Source organism: Gracilinanus agilis, chromosome 3 (assembly GCF_016433145.1).
Source record: "Gracilinanus agilis isolate LMUSP501 chromosome 3, AgileGrace, whole genome shotgun sequence".
NCBI lineage: Eukaryota > Metazoa > Chordata > Mammalia > Didelphimorphia > Didelphidae > Gracilinanus > Gracilinanus agilis.
Window position 1 is genome coordinate 250,809,617 of NC_058132.1, and position 27,348 is coordinate 250,836,964.

The following is a 27,348-nucleotide window of genomic DNA, read 5'->3' on the forward strand; positions in this document are numbered from 1 at the left end:
ATCTAAAGCCAAGGAAGTTTCTGGGGAAAGGTCTGTATTTTCCAAAACTTCAATAAGAAAAAAATCCCAAGGTGAGAACAGTGACCCAAAGAAAAATAAGAGGAAGTGAGGAATCTACTTTATACCTGTACCTCAGAGGTAGGAAGAGCTGGGACTTCATCTGGCCACCATGTTTTCTCTTGGCTTTTCCTTCCACACATAATGGGGAAAAGCCTTAAAAAAACCACTAAGGACATCTGCTAGCACATGATGGGTGCAAAAGTTCCCTCTTTTGACCAAAAGGGAGCTATTTAATTTTTTTCTCCCAATGTAGTTTTGGGATAAGAGAAATTGTTATATCTTTTGAATCAGTCTATTTTAAAATGCTACATCTCAAAGTATAATCAGCTGAGCCTACACATTCTTTCTCTTTCTCCAGGGCAAGATAATTGGAAAGAAACCTGGAGAAACTTGATTTTCTATTTCCAGAGTATGGTACCCTAGAAGAAAATGGCTATATGGGCATAATGCCTTATGCTATTAGTTTGAGGACATTTAGTGCTGAGTAATATATTCCTTCATTTGCTTCAACTCTTCATTTAAGGAAGTAACTATGTTACTATATCATGATATTTCCAAGTTAGCATTTCAATTGATATTTTGAAGGAAAGAAATGGCAGTGATGGGCATTTCATAAACTAAACTTGTGTTTTATTCAGCAGTAGTGCTCCTAGAATTTAAACAATCTTAGAACCTATAATCCCAAACCCACCAAAAGAAAATCCTCAAATAAAGAAAAAAAAAAGATAGCTTTTAATGTAAATACAATTGTCACATAAGATTTCTCAATTAAGCCATTATTGGTGTTTCACAGCACAATATATAGAAATCTTCAAATTTCCTGTACAGAAAGGTTGATTTATGCTTGAGCAAGTCGTTCTATTATTCTTCTGTAGTCTGAAACAAGTTGCTGGAAGCTTTCCTCCAATTGTTCATGTTGCATACTTATGTCTATTTGGTTCATCTGGTTTGTCAACTCTTCAGGCCTGAGACATCTTCTCATCTTGGCAAGATCTCTCTGCTTTTTCTAAGCAGTAAATACAATTATTTGTTAGGAAAAGGAAGTCAATAGTTATCACTTTAACAGTAATCTCTAATATTTTTTTAAAAAGGAAAAAGCAAGTTGGTACCAGTGGAAATATCATTGACTTTGGAGTTGAGGACCTCATTTCAAATTTCACCTGTGATGATTACAACCTGGGTAATGACCTCAGTCAAGTCATTTAACTTCTATGGGCTTCAGCTATCACACCTGTAAAATTAGGGAGGTGTAGACTAGATGGCTATTGAGATACTTTGCAATTCTAGATCTGAGCATATTAGTAACAGGAGTAAATATAAATGACAAATCCTTAAGGAAGTCTAAAATTTAAACTTACAAAGTTAATAAAAAATAAAGATACTAAAGATTTGAAGCTTGAAAATACTCTGGGAGTAGCACCCAAAAAACTTGATGTTGGACTTGGTTAAAAACCTGCACTAAGGGAATTTTGGGAATTGGATATTGAGCTTTTCAACCTTGATCCCATTTCACAGCCACTCCTCAATTTTCTGAGTTGTTTATTCATGGAGTGAAGCATTCATTATCTTGTCATACACCCTTTCTTTATGCACTCTGCATTCTGAGGATCAACTTCACCATCTGTTGCTGGGACCATACTCAAGTTTTAAACTTAAAAGCACCTGCCAGTACTTTTGCCACAGAGGACTCAGGGGTCACACATCCATGTTATATTGAAGTCAGACTTTTTTTTTAATAGCAAATTTAAATCTCAGTTTTGTCCCTGCCAATGATAAACTCAACTGGTCATCTATTATAAACAACATATACAAAACAAATATAAAATTATCTGGTATTCAAAATAATTTATAATTTGGTTTGCTCACTTTCCAGTCTTCTTACACTTTACTCTCACATACTATAGGATTCAGTGACATGACTTCTTGCTGTTCTACACAAACAAAACATTCCTCTCTCCTGAACCTGGACATTTTTACTAGATATAAGTCATGCCTAGAATTATCCTCATTCTCACCTAGGCTTTTCTGACTTCATTCAAATCTAAGACAAAATCTCATCTTATACAAGCAGACATTCCTGATCGTTCTTAATGGTAGTAATGCTTTCCCTCTATTGATTATCTCCATTTAATTCTGCATACATTTATTTTGTACATAGTTGTTTGCATGCTGTCTCTTCCATTAGAACTCAAGCTCCTTAAAATGAAGGAATGTCCTTCGATTGGGGAATGGCTGAACAAATTGTGGTATCTGCTGGTGATGGAATACTACTGTGCTCAAAGAAATAATGAATTGGAGGAATTCCATGTGAACTGGAATGACCTCCAGGAATTGATGCAGAATGAAAGGAGCAGATCCAGGAGAACATTGTACACAGAGACTGATACACTGTGGTAAAATCGAATGTAATGGACTTCTCTACTAGCGGCAATGCAATGATCCAAGACAATTCTGAGGAACTTATGGGAAAGAAAACCAGCCACATTCAGAGGAAGAACTGTGGGGAGAGAAACATAGAAGAAAAACAACTGCTTGAACACATGGGCCGATGAGGATATTATTGGGGATGTAGACACTAAACGATAACTCTAGTCCAACTATCAATAATATGGAATTAGGTCTTAATCAGTGATATATGTAAAACCCAGTGAAACTGTGCATCAGCTACGGGGAGGTGGGGGATTTGGGAGAGAAGGAAAGAACATGGAACGTGTAACTATGGGAAAATATTCAAAATTAAAAAAAAAAAAAAAAAAAAGGAAGAGAACTCGAGCTCCTTGAGAGTGGGGTTGTTGGTATATATTTGTTTTGCCCTTTTCTTTGTAACCCCAGCACTCAGTATCATTCCTGCCACAAAGAAAGCACTTAATAAAAATAATAACTCACTAATTGGATGTGTAAATGACCTTTTAAAGCAGTTTATAGGCCAAGCTCAGAACTTTGGTAATAAGGAAAAATCAAAATAATATAACAGCCAAGATTGCTTGTTTCTACAATATTAACAGCCTTTGTCATCTTCCAGTTGTCCAGTTGAGTTTTTGTTATATTATATGATACCAAGTCCCAATTAGCAGCACCTACCCTCATCTAAAATAGACTATATTAAATAACATGTATTAATTCCCCTTTTATCACACTCATTCACATCATATATTCTTTGGTCAATTTTAAGTCAACAGGAAGATAGTGTTTCTCATCATATGATTCTCTCCTTAATTATTCTCTTCCCTCCTCAAAAAAAAATCCCTTCAAAAATAGTTTGGTGTTTTGGGTTTTTTTGTGGGGGGGAAAGGGGAGAAATAGGGAATTAAGGACTACAAATTACTCATAATAATCAACTATTTCTCAAAGAAATTGCAACCATTTCACAACATTGATATCAACAAACAAGAAACCATATAAGAAAGTTGCTGGAGTACATAGGTAGTAGCCACAGAGTTTAACTTTTGCATTTGTAAACAAGACATTTAAATTTCAAGAAACAATTCAATTCAACAGATACTTATGAGCTCCTATGTGCAGGGCATGATGTTAGGTAATGGAGATTCAACATGTAAACAGAGAAGTGAATAAGGAGGACAAACACACTAACAAAACGGTTTAAACAGGAAAGGCTTCCCACAGGAGATGAACCTGACCTGAGCTAAGGTGAGAAGAAAATATTTTCCAAGTATAGAAAGTAGCTTGTGCAAAGGGCATGGAGAAAGAAGATGGAGGAGGAGTTCCAGGAATATCAAGTAGGGCAGTTTAAACTGGAATGGGTAATTTTTAGCCAGTTTTGATATATTATGACATATACATTCCTCAAGAGCATCTCACTGTGCAAAACTGCACAAAAAACCCACAGTATTTATAGGGGGAAAATAAGGTTAGGAATAAAATACTCAAAAACATCAATAATATAAAAAATATAGGAACTTAATATAAATAGTAGCTACATTAATGGTCTTTAGCTGGCAAAATCAAAGGCTAAAGAGAGTGGTCAACAGCTTGCAATCCTAGGGGGCCATGTTTATATGCAATATGGAGGCTGGGTACCATTGTAGATAAACTATATATGAGAGACACTTTGCCTTGAAAAAATTGAGGTTTGCTTATGGAATTAGGTGTTGAAAGAGATGTCCTTTGTGAGTTATTGTCAGTTTTGAGCTTTCTATATATTCTTGCTGTTTCTTGCCAATGTAACTACACAAGCAAACACAGAATCTGTGCAATGCTCAACTGTTCTTTAATATATCAAATATATTAGAACAAATTCATATTTTAAAAAAAGCATTATAACAGAACTGACTCTATTATGAAAGAAAAAAAAAGTATGCTGAAACCATGCTGTAAAGGGCTCTGAATACCAAGATGAGATTGTATTTTATCCTCAAGGTTACAGGGTGCCAAAATGAAGATTCTTGGGCAGAGGTGTTTTAAGAAGACTTATTTTGATATCTGGGAAAGACTAAAAAGGAAGTCACTGAAAGATGGGAGAGCAGTTAGAAGGATGCTGCAATTTTCCAGATGAAAAGTGAGAGGACACTTAACTAGGATAGTAGCAAACTGACTGGGTCATAGGTTAAGTGAAAACCCACCACATTTATTTTGTATTTAAAATCCTTACTGGATCAATTTCTCTATTCATGATCTATCTCTATATCATGTGAAAATGTATTCCCTTTAGAAACTTTAAGTAAAACATGTTTTTATTCATATTGCATTTATTCCAGAGCAATTTAATTTTTGTGACTTTACAGTCAGTGTTAGGTCCAAAATCCATATATCACTGTGGCTGTTTTACCAAAATCCATTCTTTATAAAGAAAAGACACTGAGGGGGTAGCTGGGTAGCTCAGTGGATTGAGAGCCAGGCCTAGAGACGGGAAGTCCTAGGTTCAAACCGGGCCTCAGACACTTCCCAGCTGTGTGACCCTGGGCAAGTCACTTGACCCCCATTACCTACCCTTACCACTCTTCCACCTATAAGTCAATACACAGAAGTTAAGGGTTTAAATAAAAAAAAAAAGGTTGAATAAGAAAGAAATTGTTTTCCAGGTTCTTACATTTATAAAGATGAAAAAATAACAGCACAGTCCTCTCCTCCTCAAAAATACATACAAATATTTTATGGCTTCATGTATAAGTACTGATAATAAAATATCAGAAAGAAAAGAAAAAGTTTTTAAAGTTTTTAGTCTTCAGATGGTTTTAATATTAAGATTTCTTTTTGATGGATTTATATTGCCCTCCCAAAATTAAAACACTAGGCTTAATAGTTCATTAGAATACACAAATCTTGGGAACAAAAAAAGAGGGGAAATTAAGAAAATGATGAATTTATATAACTGATAGCTGAGCAGACCAAGTTTTTGTTCCATAAATGCATGGCTGTTCAAACAATATAAATGCAATGATTTTAATACCAAATAAAATAGTTTTGGAAAGACTTGCCCATTAGAAAAAAAGATCACACTAAATTTTAATGAACAAAAAAAATCAATGTGAGTAAAGAAGAGAGCAATATGCCCTAATATATAGATAAGAACTGACCTAAATTTTTAAGGGTATAGGGAACTTCTAGACGCTTCTTGGCACCTTCTCTTCAACAAGACAGTTGTCAAGTGATTTAAGAGATCATATAATTTGTCCAGTCATACAAGTCAGGAGCTATCTGATAAAGGTCTTGAACTTTAGCTTTCCTGGCTTTGAGGTTGGTTCCCTCACCACTATACCATTCAAGGCTAAGCTTATTTCAAAGTGAGACTCTTATATCCAGACACATTCCCATTTATGTGACAGGCTTAGAGCAGAGAGCATATGGAGGAAAAGCACTAATCTGCCACGGGCCCTGAATTCCTGCCCTGTCTCTACCACCAACTAGCTAAGCCTTTGCACAAGTCACTTATTCTTCCTGGGACCTTTTTCTTAGGAGAGAAATGAATTAGGTCATCTCCAGAACCCTCCAAAGTTTGACACATCTCTTGTGCCAACTATACATGTATTATAGGGATTTGGAATGTTTCAGGAAGCTGTTAAAACTTTGAATGAGCATTTGTTTCTGTTGAATCAGAATGAAGGCTGTGAGGCTTCTATTATAGCCTCCTCCCACCACTGGCCTCATGAAGAAGAGTCGCCCTCTCTGGGCTTACTTCCTCATTTGTAAAGTGAAAAGGTTGGACTAGATGGCTTCTAGGGCCTTTCCAGCTCTAAATTGTATTACTCTTTGAACCACATGAATGGAGATAATACAATCCCTGCAAAGGTAAAAGGATTCCTTTATGCCAACTGTAATACTAATGCTATGACTTTTACAGACATGAAGGGAAAAAAAAATCACCACCATTCTCCTCTCCTCTTAAAAGCTTGCATATCAGTTAAGTTTCTATCTTTTTTTTTTTTAACCCTTAACTTCTGTGTATTGGTTCCTAGGTGGAAGAGTGGTAAGGGTGGGGGCAATGGGGGTCAAGTGACTTGCCCAGGGTCATACAGCTGGGAAGTCTGAAGCTGGATTTGAACCTAGGACCTCTCGTCTCTAGGCCTGACTCTCAATCCACTGAGCTACCCAGCTGCCCCTAAGTTTCTATCTTAAAATTTTTTTGGTGAACCCTTCCCTGTAGTACTCTTTATCATTCCTTCAATAATGTTTATTTTTACTAAACCTCTGCCATTTTTTTCACATTTTGAAAATGTACTGAATAAAATTGGACAATCTTTTAAATAGGGGTCAAATCAGTACAAAACATAACAAAAGGACTTTCCTGGCTTTTCAGGCTTCAGAGCTAGAATGGCCCGTAGAGATCAAAGAGTCCACATATCCTGCTTTACACCATACAGTTAGTTGGAAGATGATACTGAAACAGTATTAAGCACTTTTTAAAACTTTAAAGTTCTTATTATAATTAGTATCACCAAAACAGTGGTTCTTCTACCCCTATAATGTCACTATATGAGTGAAGTATACGACTTCTGGTAAATTGTAACTCTCAAGTTGCCTTCTTCCTAGTCTGGGTTTTGGTGGCCTTAAATATAAAAGCCTTTGTATTTATCTTCACTGTCATCCAATTTTGTTCAGATTTTTTTTCTAGTTGGCAAGGTCATTCAAATGTTTATTTCCATCTTTAGTATTACTAATTTATTAACTTGGCCTGATCATCATCTGAAGATTTAATTAAGCTCCTTTTTATAGGTCATCAACAAAACATTGAACAGAATGATATTCTTCACAAAGGATCCTTCTAGGCATACCAGGTTGACAGAAGGAGTCAATTAGAATAATATGGGTATAACCCAGTTGTACAACTACAAGCTAGTTGTTCATATACATAGCAGGGCAAAGATGACGAAACATGGATAAACTAGTTGAGATGGTTCATGAAATAGTGGGCATCTCTTCCTTCATTAGAGTTCTTTTAAAAAAAAGGTTGGATGCTCATTTATTGACATTGGATGGGGATTTCTTAATCATATATGGATTTTATATAATATCTACTGAAATTCCTTCCAACTCAAGAGTATCACTGATAATGTTTTTTAAAAAATAGGAAGTAATTCTTAATATCAAAAAACTCTTCATTAATTCTCATGTCCCCAAATGGGAAGTAACTTTTTAAGTTTGCAAAAATTCTTTTGAATTTGAGCAGTTGGGTGGCTCAGTGGATTGAGAGCCAGGCCTAGAGACAGGAAGTCCTAGGTTCAAATCTGGCCTCAGACACTTCCTAGCTGTGTGACCCTGGGCAAGTCAATTAACTCCCATTGCCTTGCCCTTACCGCTCTTCTGCCTTGGAATCAATATACAGTATTCTAGGATGGAAGATGAGAGTTTAAAAATAAAATTCTTTTGAGAGCACAGATCTATCATGTCTGTATCAGAGAATCACTTTTACCCATTCAATTATAAATACAGAACTGAAAAAAGGGCAAGCCAATACTTTAAAATTATAATATTATGAAAACATTACTTGTTTCAAAATCATAACAAATATAAAGATATATACTGATCAGAGGAAAAGCAGAATCGAGAGATCAGGCTGAATTTCAAAATAGTTTTTAAGGCAATACAGTTTGTTGTAAAAACAAAGAAATGGGTGTAAGAGGGAAATAAGCAGATTCATCAAAAAGTTTCATATGACAAGTTATCATGAATTAGTAGGGATAGGAAATAAAAGACAACATTGATCTTTGCTGACCTGCTCCTACCTTACTTCCTAGTTCCTTATTAGCTTTCTCTCTCAGCTCTAATCCTCAACTTGCTTTTTATTCTACTACTTAATCATGTGGGCTCCCAAACTCACATTACAGTCATCTTTGATTCTTTTTTCTCTTTCATATTCCACAACCAGTTGTCAAGTCCTATAGATTATACCCCCCCCCCCATTCTATTCCCACTGCCACCAACCTAATTTAGGCCCTTATTACCCCCTAGCTAGAATATTGTCACAGCTATATCTTACAACCTTGCTTCTAACTCTCCTGACTACAGTCCTTTCTATATACTGCTGCCAAATGAATTTTCCTAATAGGAAGCTCAGACAATCATTCTTCTGCTCAATCAACTTCAATAGTTCCCCACTGGAACTTAGCAATCATATAATTTCATCACTCCCTAGATGAGGAAACTGAAGCCCAAAGACAGTAAATAACTTAACTAAAGTGATAGCTCATAGAAATAAAGTCCATGCTCCTCAGTTGGGCATTCAGGAGTCTTTGAATCTGGCTCCAATTAACTTTTCCAATTTTATATTAAACCATTTCCCTTCATATATGCTATTCTTACCAACTTTAGTTCCTGGATTTTATAACTTGACTATATTTTAAATAATGTTATTCTATGGTCCCTTTCCTCAGTTCTGTTCCTTTTGAATAGGGCATACCTTTTCAGGGCCATATTCTAGTCACAACTCCAATTTCTGAAAGTTTCAGTAATCTTAGTGAAGCTGACTAATGCAAAGTTAAGTGAGAAAAATAAGGAGTACAACTTATACAATAAAAACAAATAACTTGAAAAACTTAAGAAGTCAGAAGTCTTCTTTAAAATTCTTTTTAAAAGTCTGAAAATTCAAGAACTCTGAACAATACAATTACTAAACAGGATTCTCAAAGACCAGGATGGAAACATGCCCTCTACCTACTTCCTGAAAGATAGGTGATCGTGACAGGGTTCAGAATGAGACATATATTTTCTGGATATGGTTAACATGGGAATTTGTTTCATTTGATTATGCATATTTATTATAAGGGCTTTCTTTTTCATTTTTTTCAATAGTAGAGGAAAGAAGAGAGGAAACTCTGCTTTTCTTCACTAAAAAGTTTTTAATAGGTTCAAGAAGTTCATTTTAATTAAAAATACATACATCCACAGTAAGTAATTAAGTAAATTCCTCAATACACAGTTAGTTGAAATCCTCATCATTAAGGATATTTATGATGCTTTCCAGTTAAATGTCTCAGGGCCACAAATCATGGATCATATATATACTATTAACTTATCTGTAGGGCTTAACATTTTATAAAGACTTATATACATTTACTTCACTGGATCAGTTTTTTATATTGTATATTTTTTCAAAATCCTTTTATTATCTTACAGAGATCATCTGATTAAAATGGCATGAAACTTCTTAAGCTTGACTCAAAATAGAATACCAAAACATATTGTAGTTCCTTGGGAAGTCTTATTTGTAAAAACTACTTTTTGGTTTGGAAGTATATAGTGCTTCCTGAAGCCGCCTTGGGATTGAGTTAAAAGTTCAAATATTTTAAACATTTTTTCCCTTATAATCATGTTTCATTTTAATTTGATTTTTAAAAATAAGGAATAAGTTCATTTACATTATAAATAAAAGGTTTCAAGTAAAAAGGTAAAATGCTAATCTGGCTCCTATCTGATTTACTTTATATTTAACTGACATCTATAAGAAGAACAATGTCAAATAATATTTCTTACTTTACAGACTTTTTTGTTGTTGTTTAGTAATTCACGTTTTGAACAAAATGTTCCTAAAAGTCAGTCTCAAAGGATTTTACAATATTAGCTATTTGGGGTGGAAAAAAGCAATATACAAATAACAGGGAGAAAAATAAATATGATTGGTGGACACATTAAACAGATCTTACCCAAGAAACAATAGAAATAGGTTATAGTTCTAATCTAAAGGCACATGAATGTCAAATGATGAATAATAATAAACAGGTCTTAAAGTGACAGAAGGAAACCTAAATGTGAAACTTGAATCAGCAGAATGGGATTTGACTTCAAAAACTTAAAGAGTTCTTTTGACTTGCTGCTTTGCAAGCAATATCAATGGCTTATGAAACAAAACTTCCTGAGGATTAAGAATGAATGATTCTGAATCCGTTTAGTGTTGTTTTAATTCCTCATGTATGGAGGAACAGCCGTGATTATGTTTGGAATCTTCTGCAAGAGGGAAAATCGTTCACATTTCTAAGGGGCTTCTGGTTTTAAAAAGTACTGTCTCTAGCCTATAAGGTTGAAGATATAAGTATTATCCTCACTAAACAGATTCAGAAACAGTAACTCAGAAAAATTAAGTGATCAAACCACAAATCTAAGAAGTTATCAGTGTTAAAGAATCTCAGAAATTAGCAATCTTCATAATTTAGCTACCTGATACACTACCTGATATCACTACCTGATACAACCCAATGCCTAAAAAGTTTGTTGTTGTTTTTTAAAAATGGACTTGCGTTTTTATAGGTATAAAGAATTCTCTATAGAGAAATGTTTCCACCCATACATATCCGGAACAATTCTTAAAATTAAAGTCTTAAAGAGTGGCCTGATATACTGACAGATATACTGACAATTTGTCCTGGGGTCCCAAGGCTCCTTATGACATGTGTATATGTCAAAGCTGAGACCTGAGGCCCATTCTTAATCCACTATACAATGTTACTTTTATGCTTGAAAAGTTATGTTAAGAAAAGCAAAAAGGAAAGGAAACACTGGTACTAGTTTCTTCCAAAAGGCAGCTTAGGCAATCATGTAAGATTGTCTTAAAATTACTAAATTATCCCTTTGAAAAACTATGGGTAAAGCTACTACATACTGGCTATTTAGGCACTTGATACAACTTTAAGTAGTGCTCTGTTTCAGGTTAGCGCCATGCCTACTTATATAATGTCAAAGATAACCTACATGAACTTTTGGTACTTGTGAGTCATTCCACAGAAAACGACCTAATTGGTTTTTAAAATTGTAAAACAACCAAAACCACAGCTGAGACCCAAACCACAACAAACCTTGAAAATTTGAGGAAAAATCTCAATAGCACAGTTCTCGTTGATGCTCTATGTAATACAAATGCTAGACAGAAAATTAGTCTACCAGTCTACCTTACTAGATGAAAGCAGCATGATGAAATAAAAACAACCCTGGATTCAATCTAACAAAATAGGAAAAGTTACCTTAAGATCATACCTTTTGGTCCAAATGTTTCATCATTAATAATATAAAAAAAAAGTTTGGTCACAGCTGCTCATAGCAGTACTATAGATAATTGGGGGGAAAATGGGAAGAATCCCAACATTTATTTAATAGAGAAAAAGTTAAACTATGATAGCTAAATGTAATGGAAAACTGTAATATTAAGTATACAAATAAGAGTAAGGAATACAAAGAAAAAAGTAGAATCAGAAGAATGAACATTCTCCATGACCCTATAAGAGGAAAAGGTGAATGAGAATAAATAGCAAAGGAATTTTATGACTTAATGGGAAGTGATCAGGAAGGATGGCTAACATAGGATCAAGAAAGGGATATTAGTAGTCATCTAATCCGATGACAAGTGGGAACCAAAAAAAATCTCCATATGCCCAAATGAATAAATTTACATTATGCATATCAGATTTCAATTCCTATACTTGGGAAAAAAAAAAAAGAAAAAGAAAGAAAAAAGTGGCACAAGTACAAGACAGGAGATGTGACTAGTTAATTCAGGTAAAAAAGGCTTGAGGATTTCAAGAAACTACAAGTTAGTAAAATGGCAGCCAAAAATCAACTGATATGGTCTTATTCTAATCCTCCAAGTCTATGTTTCATAAATTCATATATTCCCTCCAACAATGTAGATTGTATCAAATACAAGACTGTACTCCCTCCTCTCCATTTTGGCACCTAGTCCATTACTGTGAAAACTCAAATGATCTACCCTTAAAGACTCTATCACTGGGGAGTGGGGAAGAGCTTCCTTAAATTCTCATGATGTAGCTTGGTTAACATTGTGAAATGCAGGCTAGACAACCATTACCTTTCATTTTCATTGTATGACCAGATTATCTCTCTTTTTATACATTCCTTCAAGGGCACCTATTAAAAAGTCACTGACGTTTCCCAAAGAAAACTCTGCTCTCCCCTCCTACAATCCTTTTAAACCCTTTTATAACCTTTTTATAACACATGAAAGATACAGTGTACAGAACAAGGTGTTAATTTAGGCTTCAATAAAAAATATAATATACAGAACAAGAAGTCATAGTTCTAATGTACTTTGCCTTAGACCAAATATGAAAGATTATATCTAGTTCTGAACAATACATTTTTTAAAAGGCAAAGACAAACTAGAATATATCTAACGTAGGGTAACCAGGAGAGTGAGGAGATATAAAAATGTGCCATAGGAGAACTGGTTGAAGGTAGAGGGGATGTTTTTCCTGAAGGAAAACACAGGTAGTTATAACAGCTTTCTTCAAGCTGTCATGAGGAAAAGAAAAAAGATTTGTTTTGCTTGGTCTACATTTAGGTGAGAAACAGATCTAAGAGCATATCCTCTCCTCTTATGTCACTACTTCCAGTTCTGCCATTAACCAATTCTAGCACTAAAGAATTCATAGTGCTTGGGGAGGAGGGGCATAAAATGGGAATGAAGTGGTAGGCAATGCCAGGCAGCAAGATGTAACAGAAAACATTGTATTGGGCTTGGGGAAGGGTGATTATAGTATCTAGAATTCGAGTATATTAATTTTTTTAACTATCTCAGTCTACAGGCTCATACTGAGTTTTCACTACAGTTAAAATCCCCAGGTCTTTTCCACAGGAGATCTAGCCATATCTCCTCCCAACTACTAAGCATATACCCCCAATATGTGTAATTACTGATGGATTATATAAACTATTATGCTAGTAATTATGTGCCTGATAAAACTCACACACAAAAAAGTTTTAAAGGATGAGATCTAGAAGAACCAGCTGATCTGGATGTCATGATCCCCAGAAATTCAACCAGATAAATTCAGTTCTAAATCTCACCTCCTCAGATAATTTCTGACTCCAGCTCAGGACTTCATTATGCCCGAGTTAGGTCTCCCCTTCTTCCTTCTTTCAGCTTTTTTAATGTTCAGTCTCCCCTATTAAACTGCCAGTTCCTTGAGGGTAGGGATGACCTATTCCTTTCTTAGCACAATGCCAAGCGCATTGTAGGCCCTTAAATGTTTATTATCTCTAATCCTGTTTAATTCTAGAATCATAAGGAATCACTGGAATTTACTGAAGAAAGTAATCATATGGTCAGACCTGCCAAAATCTGAAGCTGACAACCCCCTTCTCTCCTATATTGAACTTTTAGAGCACAGCTTTCATTTGGCTTCCTTTCTAATTGTTTGACCACTTCTAACTACTCCTGTCCCTTGAAGGTGGGTGACTCCTATGAGTTCTGTCCTGAGCCATTCCCAATCCCAATACACTTTTATCAACTCCCCTGGGGTTAATTATCCTCTCTACAGAGATAACTCCTAAACTTAAATATCCAACTCTAATTTCTCTCCTGAATGTCCATTCCTCATCAACTGTTTTCTGGACATTTCCATCTGAATATTCCATGGGCATCTCAATGAGTTTTACTTTGGTGTAGATGAATTTATCTTCTAGGTGTGTTTCTTCTAATTTCCTTATTTATCCCAGCAGGTCATCATTTTTCTAGTCACTCATATTTGTAATCTTAAGCCATCTTCAACTCTACTCACTTCCCCTCCCTGTTAAAAAAAAAAAAAACAACAGTTGCCAGGTTTTGTTGTGAAGGCTGAATTGACATCTCTTCAATCTTCTATTCCATTTTTGGACCACCATCTTAGTTCAGTCCTTTATCAAACTACAACAGCTTCCTAATGAATCTCTCAATTAGTCCAACTGGTCTTTTTTTCCCAGGCCATCTTCCCACATAGCTGCCAAATTATGTAGAGATCTGATCATATCACCTTCCTACTCAAGAATCCTCATCAGATTCCCTATTGCTTCTCAGAAATACAAAATTAAAAGTGACAATTAAATTCTTCTAGCTTGATTCTAGCATACTCATCTAGATTTAATTTACAATACTTGCTTATTACACATACTGTGATCTAGCCAAACCAGATTACTTGCTATATCCTAGACTCAGAATTCTATCTCTTGTTTGCTTGTCTTTTCAAAAAGGTTGTTCCATTTGCTTAGAATATAATCCCTCTTCAATCTCTACCTCCTGGCACTTCAAAGTTCCATTTAGCTGCCATTTCCAATGGGTAGCCTTCTATGACCCCACCCCCTTTAGTTATTAGTATTTATAACCTCCCACAGTTATACTGTTCTTAATTATTTGTATAAATGGTGCATCATCCCAGTAGAATTTAAGCTACTTGAAAGCAAGGATTCTTTTAGTTGTGTCTTTATATCCTCCGTACCCAGCACAGTGTTGCAGACCCTTAATAAATGCCTACTGAGTGAAGAAATATTGAGCCATTGGTGACTTTTAACTTACAATTTTTGCTGATGGGCCAAATGTTTTCACTTTGATAGCTTGTCTCTAACTATTTGCTTTCTCTCGTCTCCTCTTCAGGGGCAGATCTTTATATTCTACTTCTCTCTACCACTATTACTTGATCTTCTTGCAGTTTAGAAAGAGAAAAAGTAGTTGCCACAACCTGTAGATCAGAGTTTTCCCAAGTTAGCCCAAAGCCCTCTGGGTGATTAAATTTTTCACTTTTTTTCCAGCTGATCTGCTTAGTTTGATTTTTAAAAAACAGTTGCACAAAATGTTTAAGGCTTTAATTGGCTTGCCTAGAGCAGTTTTTTCATCCTAAACTCCTTTCTAGAAACTTCTTATAGAAGCTGAACATTCTTCGTCTCTCTCTCTCTCTCTCTTAATCTATAGACATTTAAAAACACAATGAAAATTTAAAGACCCATTTTAAAAACAAAATCACAGCGCAAAGTCAAAAGAATTAGTGGAGTTGCTCCAGTTCACTCAATTTCTCACTGTTTCTTAGCTCTCCCTGCACACAGAGCCATCCCTCTGCAGGTTCTGAAGTATACCTTTCAGGATTCATAAAAGACAAAATTCAAAGCCACCTTTAGCTAAATTCTCTGCACTTTCAGGAATAACATCAATAATAATAAAAAGAGATTGTAGCTTCTAAATTAATCAAGAATAATTTCAAAAGGTTACAATACACATGTCAACATATAATAATTTTAGCTAAATCCTAAAGTTAAATTGAACTAAATTTTTCTGAAATACACTTAGTGCTCATGTGTCTCCTTTTAATTAAGGTAATGAATTAACAGACTCAAGTTCCACAAATGATAGAAATTCAAGAGTAACATCCTCTGTGGTGAAATTAACCAATGAACAATCAAAACTAAATTATTCATATACACAGGCAACTATGATTTAACACTTTCTAAACACAAAATCTATGCATCTATTCAGACCAGTTCTTTGGCCAATGCCATCATGGCAATTCTTTATTCTTTCTAATTATCAAGGTAAGGTCATTTTTTTCACCTCCATCACTTCTTGCCACATAGGGAAAGGGAAAAGTCTCGAGTTTACAGACAGAAGATGAAAAAAGGCAGAAAAAAGAAGAAACAGAAACATGGAATAAAACATGGGGAGAAAAGCTAAACTTATATTCAGTGGCAGGAAAGGGTGTCAGAAACACAGAAAGGAAAAAGCATACAGATAAAGATTAGGAAAATGTAGAAGGCGAGAAAATGGTAAAAAGTCTGACCATGTTTTGGTCCTTAAGATTTCCTTGGATGAATAAAAGTGAAATAAAAAATTACTATATGTGAATTTATCTTAATGACAGATACTTCAACTAAAGAGGAGGAAGGGTTAATATATTATTTCATTAAAAAAGAGAATAAAGTAGTGGGGGGGGGGGAATTTTTTTTTAAACTCTTATCTTCTGCCTTGGAAACAATACTAAGTAATGGTTCCAAGAAGAGGAGCAGTAAAGGCTAAGCAAAGGGGATTAGGTGACTTGCCTTGGGGCACACAACTAGAAGTGTTTTTTTTTTTTAAATAATAGGAATTAGTATTTTAATTAAAGCCATGGCCATGTTGGTAAAATATATATGACCTCGCCTATCTTTTATATTTACCGCTGGAGCCCATCCTCTCCACACGTGTCACCCCTTCAGGAAGATCAAGAGCAACTAGAAGTGTTTTGAGACTAGATTTGAACCCAGGACCTCCTATCTCTATCCACTAAAACACATAGCTGCCCCAAGTAGTAGAGAAATTTAAAACATTCTAGAGCTTTCTCATGCACGTAGATTAAGAGGCAGCAAGATGGTTTTAACCCATCTATAAATACTATCTACTAATACTTCCTCCTTGGTCTTTTTATTTTATGTACTGAATTGCTGTTTATTGTTCAGTTTTTTAAATCATGTTTGACTTTTCATAACCATTTTTGGGGGCAACGGGCAGAGACATCAGAGTGTTTCCTTGTGAGGAAGCTCGGGAAAACAGGGTTAAGTGATCTGCCCAGGGTCACACACCTAGTGTCTGAGGCCAGATTTGAACTCATGAAGATGATTCTCCCCAAATACCAAATAGGATACAATATTAAAACTTGTTATACCTTATATGGACCAATTAATCTTCTTTTTATGTCCAGTCTATAGCCTCTGGATTGTTCAGCATCACCCATGTCAGTCACACGTAACCGGAGGATTTCATAAACTCGCCTAGCATGTTGCTAATAAATTAAACAAAAGATAAGGCAATGAAAATTCCTTTAAATTCTTAAATACTTGACACACTTATTCAAAATACACCAAAAAGTGACGCATGTCCTTAATGATTTATCATCTAATTTTAAAAATTAATGCTACTCTTAAAGAAATTTGATCTCTTTCTTCTTCCATTTCAATTCTAACAAAGTAATATTAGAATGGAAACAAAATGAAAAGTTAGAATCAGGTAGTTAATAGTTCTATCTAAAGCAAACCAAAACAACCAAAAACACTTCCTACTCCATGTAAGCAAAATTTCCAAAGTCTTAAAGTACTCAAAAAGTTATGGTTTATATACCAAGTGCTTATTACAAATAATTCTTTTCATTAAAGCAAACCCCTCCTGACTTCAATTTTTGACACTATGTTCAGGTACTTATTTAAAAGCAATAAAAATGAGCTTGAAAAAAAAAAAGACATTTACACCAGAATGCCAAGTCATTTTGAACTAATGAGATTTTTGTTCTCCCCTCATTTTGCTATCAATTTTTTTTAAAGTAGGATTCTTAGGCAATGAAATAAATGTATAGCTCCTCGAACAGTCCAGAATGTTTTTGTACAAATTATAACAGTGTTTCCTAGGAAGTAGTACTACATTACAGACTATAATTCTTATAAGCGTGTTGGGTATAAAATGACCAGATTTCAAAGCAGAATCAGAACATACTCCTTGACAAGCCAACATTCCTCAAGGTAATTCCACACAGTTGTCCCCATCCCAAGACTATTGCTATAAATTCTTGCAACAGTTTTTCACTTTAAGTAGCTGAAAAAACGGTCAATTTATTTTGAAAATATGACATTAAAAATTACCAAAATTTTAAAAAGAAAACTACTTGCTGGTACTGTTTTCCACTACCAAAATGTTTAGGATCATTTTTGATAAAGGAAAACACTTTCTCTTTAAAAATTAATACAGTAAATATGTAGATATGTAACAAGGCTTTTCAGTTACTCTCATTTTGTGGTAAATTATGCTGGCAATGATGGAATAGAAGGCCAACAATTTTGGGGAAAATCCTTTATAATGTCTAGGAAGCAAATCCTGAACTATTAAGAGGAAAGAATATTTGATATGATTAGCCCAGTTTAGGCTTCAGTTTATTACTAAGGATTTATTTAACAACAGACTATTTTGGTCAATGATAGCATAAAAAGAAATATTTTAATAAAAATCCTGTAAAAGTCCAATATTAAGTAAAATACAAGTATTTACTGAATGCCAGCTTCCTTTCTAACACTATTAAAATTCTTTATCATCAAGCTTAACGTATTATAGCACATATAACTTTCTCTTTCTCTATTCACATATTTCACCTAACTTTCTAGGTTCTCCTGAATTATTTTGGAAGCTTCATCTTGCCATGGATCTTTCTTGCTTAATTTCAGCAAATGAACTATATTCTTCTCCCCAACATGTATATAAGCAGAACCATTTTTCTCCCTTTTTTTGGGTTACTTTACTATCTCTGGACTTTGAAGGGTCCTGATAGGACCAATCCAGTTAATAATCTAATGCTTCTATACAGACTGAAAAGCAGTAGTCTAAAGACGAGGAGCAAAATTTCTAGTTAACAGGTTATATCTGATCAATCTTTCAATCTAAAATTTCCTTGTGTATCATAAGCTAATAAAAAATTTAAAAATAAAAAAATCCAGAAATGCCAAGCTTCTCAGATCTGCAAAATGAAAAAAAATAACAACTAATAAAATGTCTAATTGAATCACCCATTATCAATATATTTGTCACTGAAAAAACCTAACCACATTCAATTATTTTCTCACACTAATTATGGACTCCAGAAGATTCAGAAAATTGAAAACACATTAGAGGTGTAACTATTAAGGCAGATATTTGTATTTGTATATTTTAATGCAAATCTGTAATAAATTATCCCTTATTTTCTTACACAGTAATTGCCTTCTCAGAACCTTAACAGCTAATTCTTTATTCCTTCCAATGCCAAGGTCCTTTAAATAGTTAAAACACTGAATTGAAAAGGGTTTTAATTTTCTAAGTTTGTGTCCACAAAGGTTTCTAGACTGTTTTATGGTGTATTCCCTGCCCCCCACCCTCAGTTATACAAAATAGGAACTTCACTGACTGACATCTAATCAACAAGACTCCTAAAAAAAGTTTTCTTCTATAGGACAAAAATCAACACTTTAAAACAAGGATGAAAGGAAGAAAAAAACCCAGCTAGTTCCCATGCTAAAACATCATTGTTCATTTCCACACTAATTTATTCATTGCTAAAATGTTAGTTTGCTTTCATATTGACAAAGACTAAAAATGATTCTCATTAAACTGTCAAGCCTAAACCAAATTTAAATAAGTTAGCTATTTTAAAACAGAAGAAAAATAATTAGGAAATCATAGGGACAAAAAAAAATTTTTTTGAGCACTGACTCACATGCATTTCTTAAATATTTGCATGCTTCTATGAATGATGAAGGCATGACACCATTATGCTTTATGAACTAGTATTCAAAACCACTGCCAGAAAGGAAATAGTGTGTGAAGGCTATGTTGTTGCTTTTGGATTTTTTTTGGACAATGAACATGTTGGTACTGGGAAGAATTTAAATGATCTTTTTCCTTTAGTGGTTTAGAAAGTATTTGTGAGGTGATGTCTCTTGAAAGGGACAAAGAATTTTGAAGTACATATTTTAAAGTACAAAGGAGCTTCCTAGCTTTTGCTCCCAAATCCTTCACACTTAAGTAGGGGCATAAAATTGCTATACTACATTAACAGAATCTCTTAACATTCTTCCTCATTTTCATAGCTGTATGCAATACTTAAAAGTGGTTTACACTATAATTGCTGAAGTAGGCCAGTCTCTGCCAACAATGCAGTGATCAAATGTTATATATTTCAATGTTTTGTTATATATTTATCATTACTTAAATACAAAATATTTTGCTTATAAAATTTAAGACTGTCTATTATTATTTAAAATACCTTATTTATTTTGAGCTTCTGTTGTGCCTCTGTCACCATATCTTGACTGAATCCTTGCATTAACTTGTCTGGTGAAAAGCAAGGCAGATCTTGGCAAAGTTTCACAAGTACAAAATCTCTTAGTTTCACATAGTTTTCAGATGGATCTTCAGCTAAGGAAATAAAGTAAAATATGACAACACACCACCATTCAAAATCATTTCTTTTTATTTTGAGAGATAAGTACTTAGTCTAGTTTAAAGGCTCATGAGACTATATAAAGGGTATAGTGTAACTTTTAAAAATACTTCTTACAAACTATAACTGTGCTTAAGCAGCAAAATTTCCCATCTAAGCCAAATATTAAAACTGAAATCCTTTCTTTTCAAATCTATGTAATACTTATGACCTAAGTGTAAGTCTTTTAAAATACTACCTTATGTCACACTGCTGTCATAAGTAGTCTTGATTTTCATATTCAATAGACTAAAAACATAAAAGTCACACCACCAAAGACATAGAACAGTCATTTCAGAGGCAGCCTCTGTCACTAATCCATGCCAAGTTAAGTCAATTAATTTTAAATTCTCTAATATATGTAGGAAGAAAGTTGGTTTACTTTTCTTTGATCTCATAGTGCTGATCTACTTCTGACTACATTTACAATACAAAAAAAAAACTATCAGAAAAATTATCAAATTTTAAAAAACGAAAACAGTTCTATTCAGCATAGGAAAACAATTATTTAAAGATGACAAAGTAATGACATAATAGCACAGGAAAAATTGTATTATATTGGAATGTGAGTATTGACCACATGGAAAACATATTTCCTCCAGTTTGGTAGATAGCACACATCTGGCATTCAGCTTAATAATATATTCACATCAAAGATTTTCTATGCTAAAAGAAGATAATATGAAAATCTTTAAATTTTCTTTCCAACACAAATATCTTAACATATCAAAATATTACCTCCATATCTCTAATTAACATAATTACTGATCCATATATTATTAGTTACACCTTCCCAGTACTCTTTGCAAACTAGCAATGTAAACACACTTTCTGTATCACTCCACCTTCTTCTCTTTACCCGAACTAATAAAGGCCTACAAACTGTTCGTCCCATCAGTGTTATTTATTTTTACTATACTTAGCACTATTTTAAAGTATTTTACTTTTTTTGTTTCTTAGTTCTAAAGAACAGAATGAAAAGTCTTTTACAAATGTGCTGCTATAATTTGTACTCATGTCTAAAATCTATCAGTTAAATTACTCTTCTTCTCTCAAAATATGATGAAGAATTTGTGAGTCTGAACTAATAGTCAAAGAAAAAGGATAGAATTCTGATCATGTAATCAGATGCTAAAAAACAACTTATGTCAACATACTATTTGTCACCAGCATTTGAGGTTTTTTTCTTATTTCCATTAGCATAAAAACTTCAAAAGGTATAGGAACTGGGGATCTAAGTTAGGGAGGGAATAAAAATAAATAGCAATTTCAGCAGAAGTTGCTTGAAGTGCCAAGTTAACTATTTGAACTTCAACATCAAGTTATGTAAATTCTAAGAGTTTATAAACCATGTATATGTATATAACATTTATATAGTCAAAGAAAATTACTAAAGGGCAAATATACTTAAATGCTTGGATTTCCTGTTGTTTTGTGCTTCACTTATAATGAAATGCTTTTTAATCATTCCCAATTCTATAAGTTTTACATTTCTTTTACTTGATTCTAGATACTAGAGCACTTATTCTAATATACCTTCTTCCAGCTCACCATTCTTTTTGCCATATTTACTTACAAGACATCATCTACCATCCCAAAAAACTATAAAGATCTGTGATGCCTGAAATTCTAAAAAGTTTTTATTTTTAATCCTGTCTCTCCTCCCCCTACATGCTACCACTTCTGCATTTCAGGCAGTCCACAGTTCCTTTAAGGTCATCTGTATAACAAGTGTTTGTTGACTACCTGCTTTAGAATATAGTGGACAAGGACCATATGATGTTATTTTAAACTTTTAGAGGAGTTCCTAAAAGAAGACCTGAAATATAGGCATGCAGTAAGCATGAGACTGTAGCCTTCCACAGAAAAAGTGAATTCAAATTCCATTACAGGCATGATGAATATAGCAAGGTCAAAAACATTTTTTCAGCATTTCTCAAAGGAACATTTTAAAACTGTCAAGATAAGTCCTTTTTTATTCTTACAGGAAACAAACATGAAAGAATAGTATGGCCAAGCAGAGAAAACCCGTTAGTAAAGCAGCCTGTTCATGGAAGCGAAACTAGACTGTCAGCTGGCCTATAGGCAACAATTAGCAGCTAAAAGAAAATTTGCATTTGCTCATGATGTATTCAATCCACTAACCACTAAGCCTTTCCCATAAATACACCAACCAACTCTAGTGAAGAATGATAACTTCAGATAGGAAATAAATAACAATTAAAATATTTGCTCCAAATGAGAGGGGGAAAAGGTGTAACTATTTCAAGTTTTTCTAAGATTGTTTGCATATGCTATATATCTTATTTTGAAATGTAAATACTGACTCGAGAACCAGACTTTTCAACATCAAATATTTTTTCTATTGCCAGTGACGTTCTAAAAACTGGCAAGGAAAAAAGCAAATTAGACTAAATGTAACAAATTTAAAAAGTGTATTTATCAAAAAGGAAATCTGGTGTAACTAGGAACAACTAGTAATAATTCAATAGGTATCTCATAATAACATGGAACATGTCTAAAATATTTGTATTAAGCAAAATTATAAATTTCAAAACTGAAAAAGTATGTCATATTCTCTACTTCAATTTTCATACAATTGAAAGGTCACCTTAAATTATGCAAATAATCACTACCATTTAGCTTAAAATAAGCCCTCATGGGCTGATTATATTTCAGATGTGGCTCAAAAGGGCCATGCTGCCTCTCAAATTTTTTAAAATTCTATAACTAAGGGTGAAAGTGTTAGCCTTAGTGAATTTGCAGTACCTCCTGACCCCAACAATTTGGCATGTCTCCTTTTATCAATTGCTTTAGTGCCAAAGAGATAAGCAATATATTAATAATGAAATGTGCTAAATACAGATTTTTCCAAGGTTCATCAGGATATGCATTAGAGGACAGGGTCAATGTTTGAATTTTTACAAGTTAAAAACTATAACACTTAACAATATAAGTGCTCCGTTGTAATAAAAAAAAAAGCCTCTTCTTAATAAGAGATAGGAAAATGATATATTAGAAAGGGGAAACAAGATGAAAGCACAAATTAACCAAGCATAAAAAATGTAAATGTAGTATTCCAAAATGCTCTAAAATATGAAGTTCTTGAACAATAAGGGATTACTAAAGGACAAATACATTAACATGATGTTACTGGTGAAGGAGATAACTTTTATTCTCATATCAAATTTTATTTCTATCACCAATTTACATTTCAAAATCAGGAAAGACACAACCAATCATTTCATAGAAGTTATTCTATCTGTAAAAATGCCTGCCTAACTCCAGAGGTATAGTGGGTATTCATCAAGAGACTATGTGAGTATATAGCCTTAAAATGAAGATACTACACTCTACAAAGTACTTTTACATTATTTTTATTCTAACATGGATATCAGATATAATGCAAAAAGTTATTTTCTAGAAAGAAGATAACCTCAAAACCACTAAGAGCAGTTAACATGACAATATAAAATTAGAACAGACCTTGACACAGATTGAGACCCAGAATCCTCTAGTGTTCAGCAATATCTCATTTTAGTGAGTCAAGCTGCTCAAAACTGCTTCAGATCAATTAAATCCAACCACCATAAGCAAATCAGAAGGATGGCTAACCATTAACAACTCAAATGCAGCAAATCATTATAGTTTACACATCAACTCTAGATAGCCTCAGTGAATTTTCACTTTGCAAACATATCTAACTTTCCAATTTTCATTAATTCCTTACCTGTGTTCTAATTTTGAATCCTACCTATCTTAGTAGCTACAAGTAACAGCAAGACAAAATGATAATTCCTCTTTCTATATACTTTTGAGTTACTTGTTAAAACAGTATGTTTTCTTACAGATCATTCAAAGATGGCAATTCAGATTCTTTCATATCAATTTTAAGTTAACTTATTTTACATTAAAAGAAGTCCATTTTATTATATGCTAAGACTTTCCTACAAATGAAATAAAATTCTAGAACGCAATTACAAAAATGAAAGGGTTTGACTTAATTTTCAAGGTTCCTCTCAGATCTAAAATCTATGGTCCTCTATTTATGAAAATGAACAGTTGACTGCCATGGCCAAATAATTCATCACCTAGTGGCCAGCATCTAGAATAGCATTTTTCATTAAAGAAAAAAAAAAGTTATTTCCTCACATTTTAAAATAGCAATTAATTTCTTTGGCAACAACTTCATAAACTGCAGGAAAAAAAAGTAAAGTTGCATCATTTTACTTTTGGTTAATTTACTCGCATTCCTCCAATCTGTTGCTCTTCAGTATTCATGACAGTAACAGTGCTTGAATAGAAGAATCCAACAGATGAGATCACAGATTAAAGACAAATATTTCTTTCATTAGTCATAGTGTTCTGTTGATAACCGATAGATTGATGTTCACATCATGAAGTGGCTCTACAGTTCTCCCATTCTACTCTTTTCTTATGAGGTAGCGGCTTTATATTTTCCTCAAATTTGTAACAAAATGAAAGGAAAATGAAACAGGTATTGGAAAAACTCAACTTTTTTGTACAGCCTGACCAAAGAAAAAGTTAAATGAACTGTAAACTTGGAAAATCCTTTCTATTAAAACACTATATGTTAAAAAGATGCAGCCACTGCCCCCTAGGAGCTTACAATCTAAAATACCCTATTAAAAGATATGGTACCAGCTGAAGGTTAAGTCTTAATTCAATTGTGACAGACACATAATGCAAAATTTAGATGCTTAAAGTAGAGATTTTCCAGGAACTTAATCTGAAGTAAGAACAAAGATATTTACGTACCTGTAATATCAAGAACTATAGGAGAAGATATATAATATCTATGAACAGTTTCAAAAAGTTGGGCACCATGGCCTTCACCTTGAAATGGAGGCAGTATCAACATCTGGCTGTAATACAGAGAGAAATCATTTTAAAATTAAAACAACAACAACGAGACAATCCATTTAAAATCTGAAATCAGTTATATATTATGAACAACTTCTAAAGTAACATAAAATCATGGAAATTTTGTCTTCAAAAAATGTTAAAATTACAAAGATAATCAAAACATCTTCCCCACTGTTTCAAAGGGCACAATGAAATAAATCAGTGCATACCCACTGGATAATGGTGATTTTTTTTTAAACAAATCAACACCATTATAACAAGTATTGGAAACTTCAGCAGTTCCCTCTTCTGAAATAAAAGACAAGGCACGTGTTACACTGCCAATTACCTTACACGTGGCCGGGTTTTGTCTGGGTACACATAGTAATTATAGACTGTCATGTAGCCTACGGTCGCAAAGAGCGTAGCTCCATCCTTATTATACTTCTCAAATCTGCAGATAAAACAGAAAGCCAAGCAGGTCAATTACAGTCGCGCTCCCATGCAGTGTCCATTTTCTTTTCCATTCTCTGACTGAATTTTCAGTGTCAGCAAGCTACTCTGTGAGGGCCCAATGGATACACCTGCTATGTTCTGAATGTACAATTCACTTAATTGGTGTGCAGCAACTTGGATAAATCAGACCTCTTTACATCACTTCAGTGCACTTGCCTATTATAAAGATGAATAGGTGGCAAGTAAAAGAAAACACAGGCAAAGCTCATTTTACTGTTTAAGCCTACATTCAGGGCTCTAACGGACAACAGCATTTAATTCAGCTCTATTCTCAAGATCTCCCAAAGCATAATGAAGGAAAACTCAAGCCTGATAAACAATAGTTTTTCTTTCCTGGGAAAAATATCATTATACTGTCCCAATAATTGGCCTGCCACAATTAAAATGCAGGCTTTGTGGAGGTAATAAGGTCTACTGTTGCTTTAGAACTGTACTTACACTAGAAAGTAGTTCCATCTTTCATCATCCACGTCAATAAAGCTAGCAGTTTCAATAAACCACATCAAAAAGGTCTGAAGCCTTTCATGATATTCTCGAAAGCCTGTACATGTCATGTCAGCCTAGGGAAAAAGCCAAGAAAAGTCAGGTGAAACTCATCACAGAGGTAAGTGAAAGTCTGTAGAACACAAAACTGTCCTGTGGGAAAATGTCTGGGAGCAGAATGCTCTGATTAAGATGTGTATACACACATACCCACCCACACACTCTCTGAAAAAAAAAACTTTTTTTTCCCTTAATGATAAGAGCTATATTCTTTAGTCAGGAAAAGATTACCAAAAATAACCCAAATGCTGGATGCAGCCTTTAGCAAACAAAATAAGAAATCTCAATTTAAGCTAAAGAAATATCTAGTTTTGTTCTTACCTTATATATTTCATAGGTAATGTTTTCTCCTGCTTCTTTATTGTGAACCGAGTATGTATGGAGTAATGTGCCAAAGGGCTTAAAATTAACTTCCTTTTCCAACAATGAAACAAAATCATCTGTGTTTGTACAAAATCCTGGAGGAATGATTTCTCTAATTTTGCTCTCAACATCATCTGCCTAAGGATTGGACATTAAAGAATGGGAAAAAAATTAAAATCAACATTTCTCCTTAATATTTGGCTGAAAATATTCAAAACCTTTAAAACAAATATATGACTCACAAAACCATGTAACTTCCACTCATGATTATAAAACATAATTAAAAGCAAGGCAAAAAACTCACAATGAATTGAGATTATTATGTATAAGCTTATCTAGTCATATCTAAAACCACATTGATTTTGTTAAACTGGTCTCAAGTAAGCACAGATACACTATAATTTAATAAAAGGTAGTCAGAAAGCCACTGTATTTTTCCTAGTTTTGCAGCTGTGAACATGATATGGTTGATGCTGATAATATTCCAGCATAAACTTTGAAGTTTATAAATTTTAAAAGTTTGGAAATTGTGCTACATAGGAAAAACCTAACATGCTCATCTATTCAAGAAAAAGTTGCCTTCAGCAGGATAAAGCTAATGACTAGGCAAATGAATAGGAATCCCACAATGAAGAAGAGGGCAGTTCTCAACTCCCCCATACATAAAAAAAATTAAAGAGTTTTTAAGATTTAATACCACGAGATTTCTAACAAAGTTTTAAAATATCCATCAGCATTCTGGAAATATATATGCCAACATAACAGAAGTATGTACATAGATATTCATATATTTTTGTTATGATTTCTATAGACTTCAATTTAT

General features: G+C 33.8%; 1 protein-coding gene across 1 annotated transcript in view; it reads right to left on the reverse strand.

The window, feature by feature from the left end:
* Window positions 1-769: 769 nt before the first annotated feature.
* HAT1 (histone acetyltransferase 1) overlaps window positions 770-27,348 on the reverse strand; it is an 81,673-nt gene continuing 55,094 nt past the window's right edge. Inside the window, exons 5-11 of the mRNA XM_044666507.1 lie at window positions 26,484-26,663; window positions 26,058-26,179; window positions 25,453-25,557; window positions 25,017-25,123; window positions 20,022-20,173; window positions 16,905-17,021; window positions 770-1,066 (exon numbers count right to left, since the gene is read on the reverse strand). Of these exons, the coding sequence (XP_044522442.1) occupies window positions 899-1,066; window positions 16,905-17,021; window positions 20,022-20,173; window positions 25,017-25,123; window positions 25,453-25,557; window positions 26,058-26,179; window positions 26,484-26,663 (951 nt within the window). The 3' untranslated portion in view covers window positions 770-898. The remainder of the gene's footprint in view (window positions 1,067-16,904; window positions 17,022-20,021; window positions 20,174-25,016; window positions 25,124-25,452; window positions 25,558-26,057; window positions 26,180-26,483; window positions 26,664-27,348) is intronic.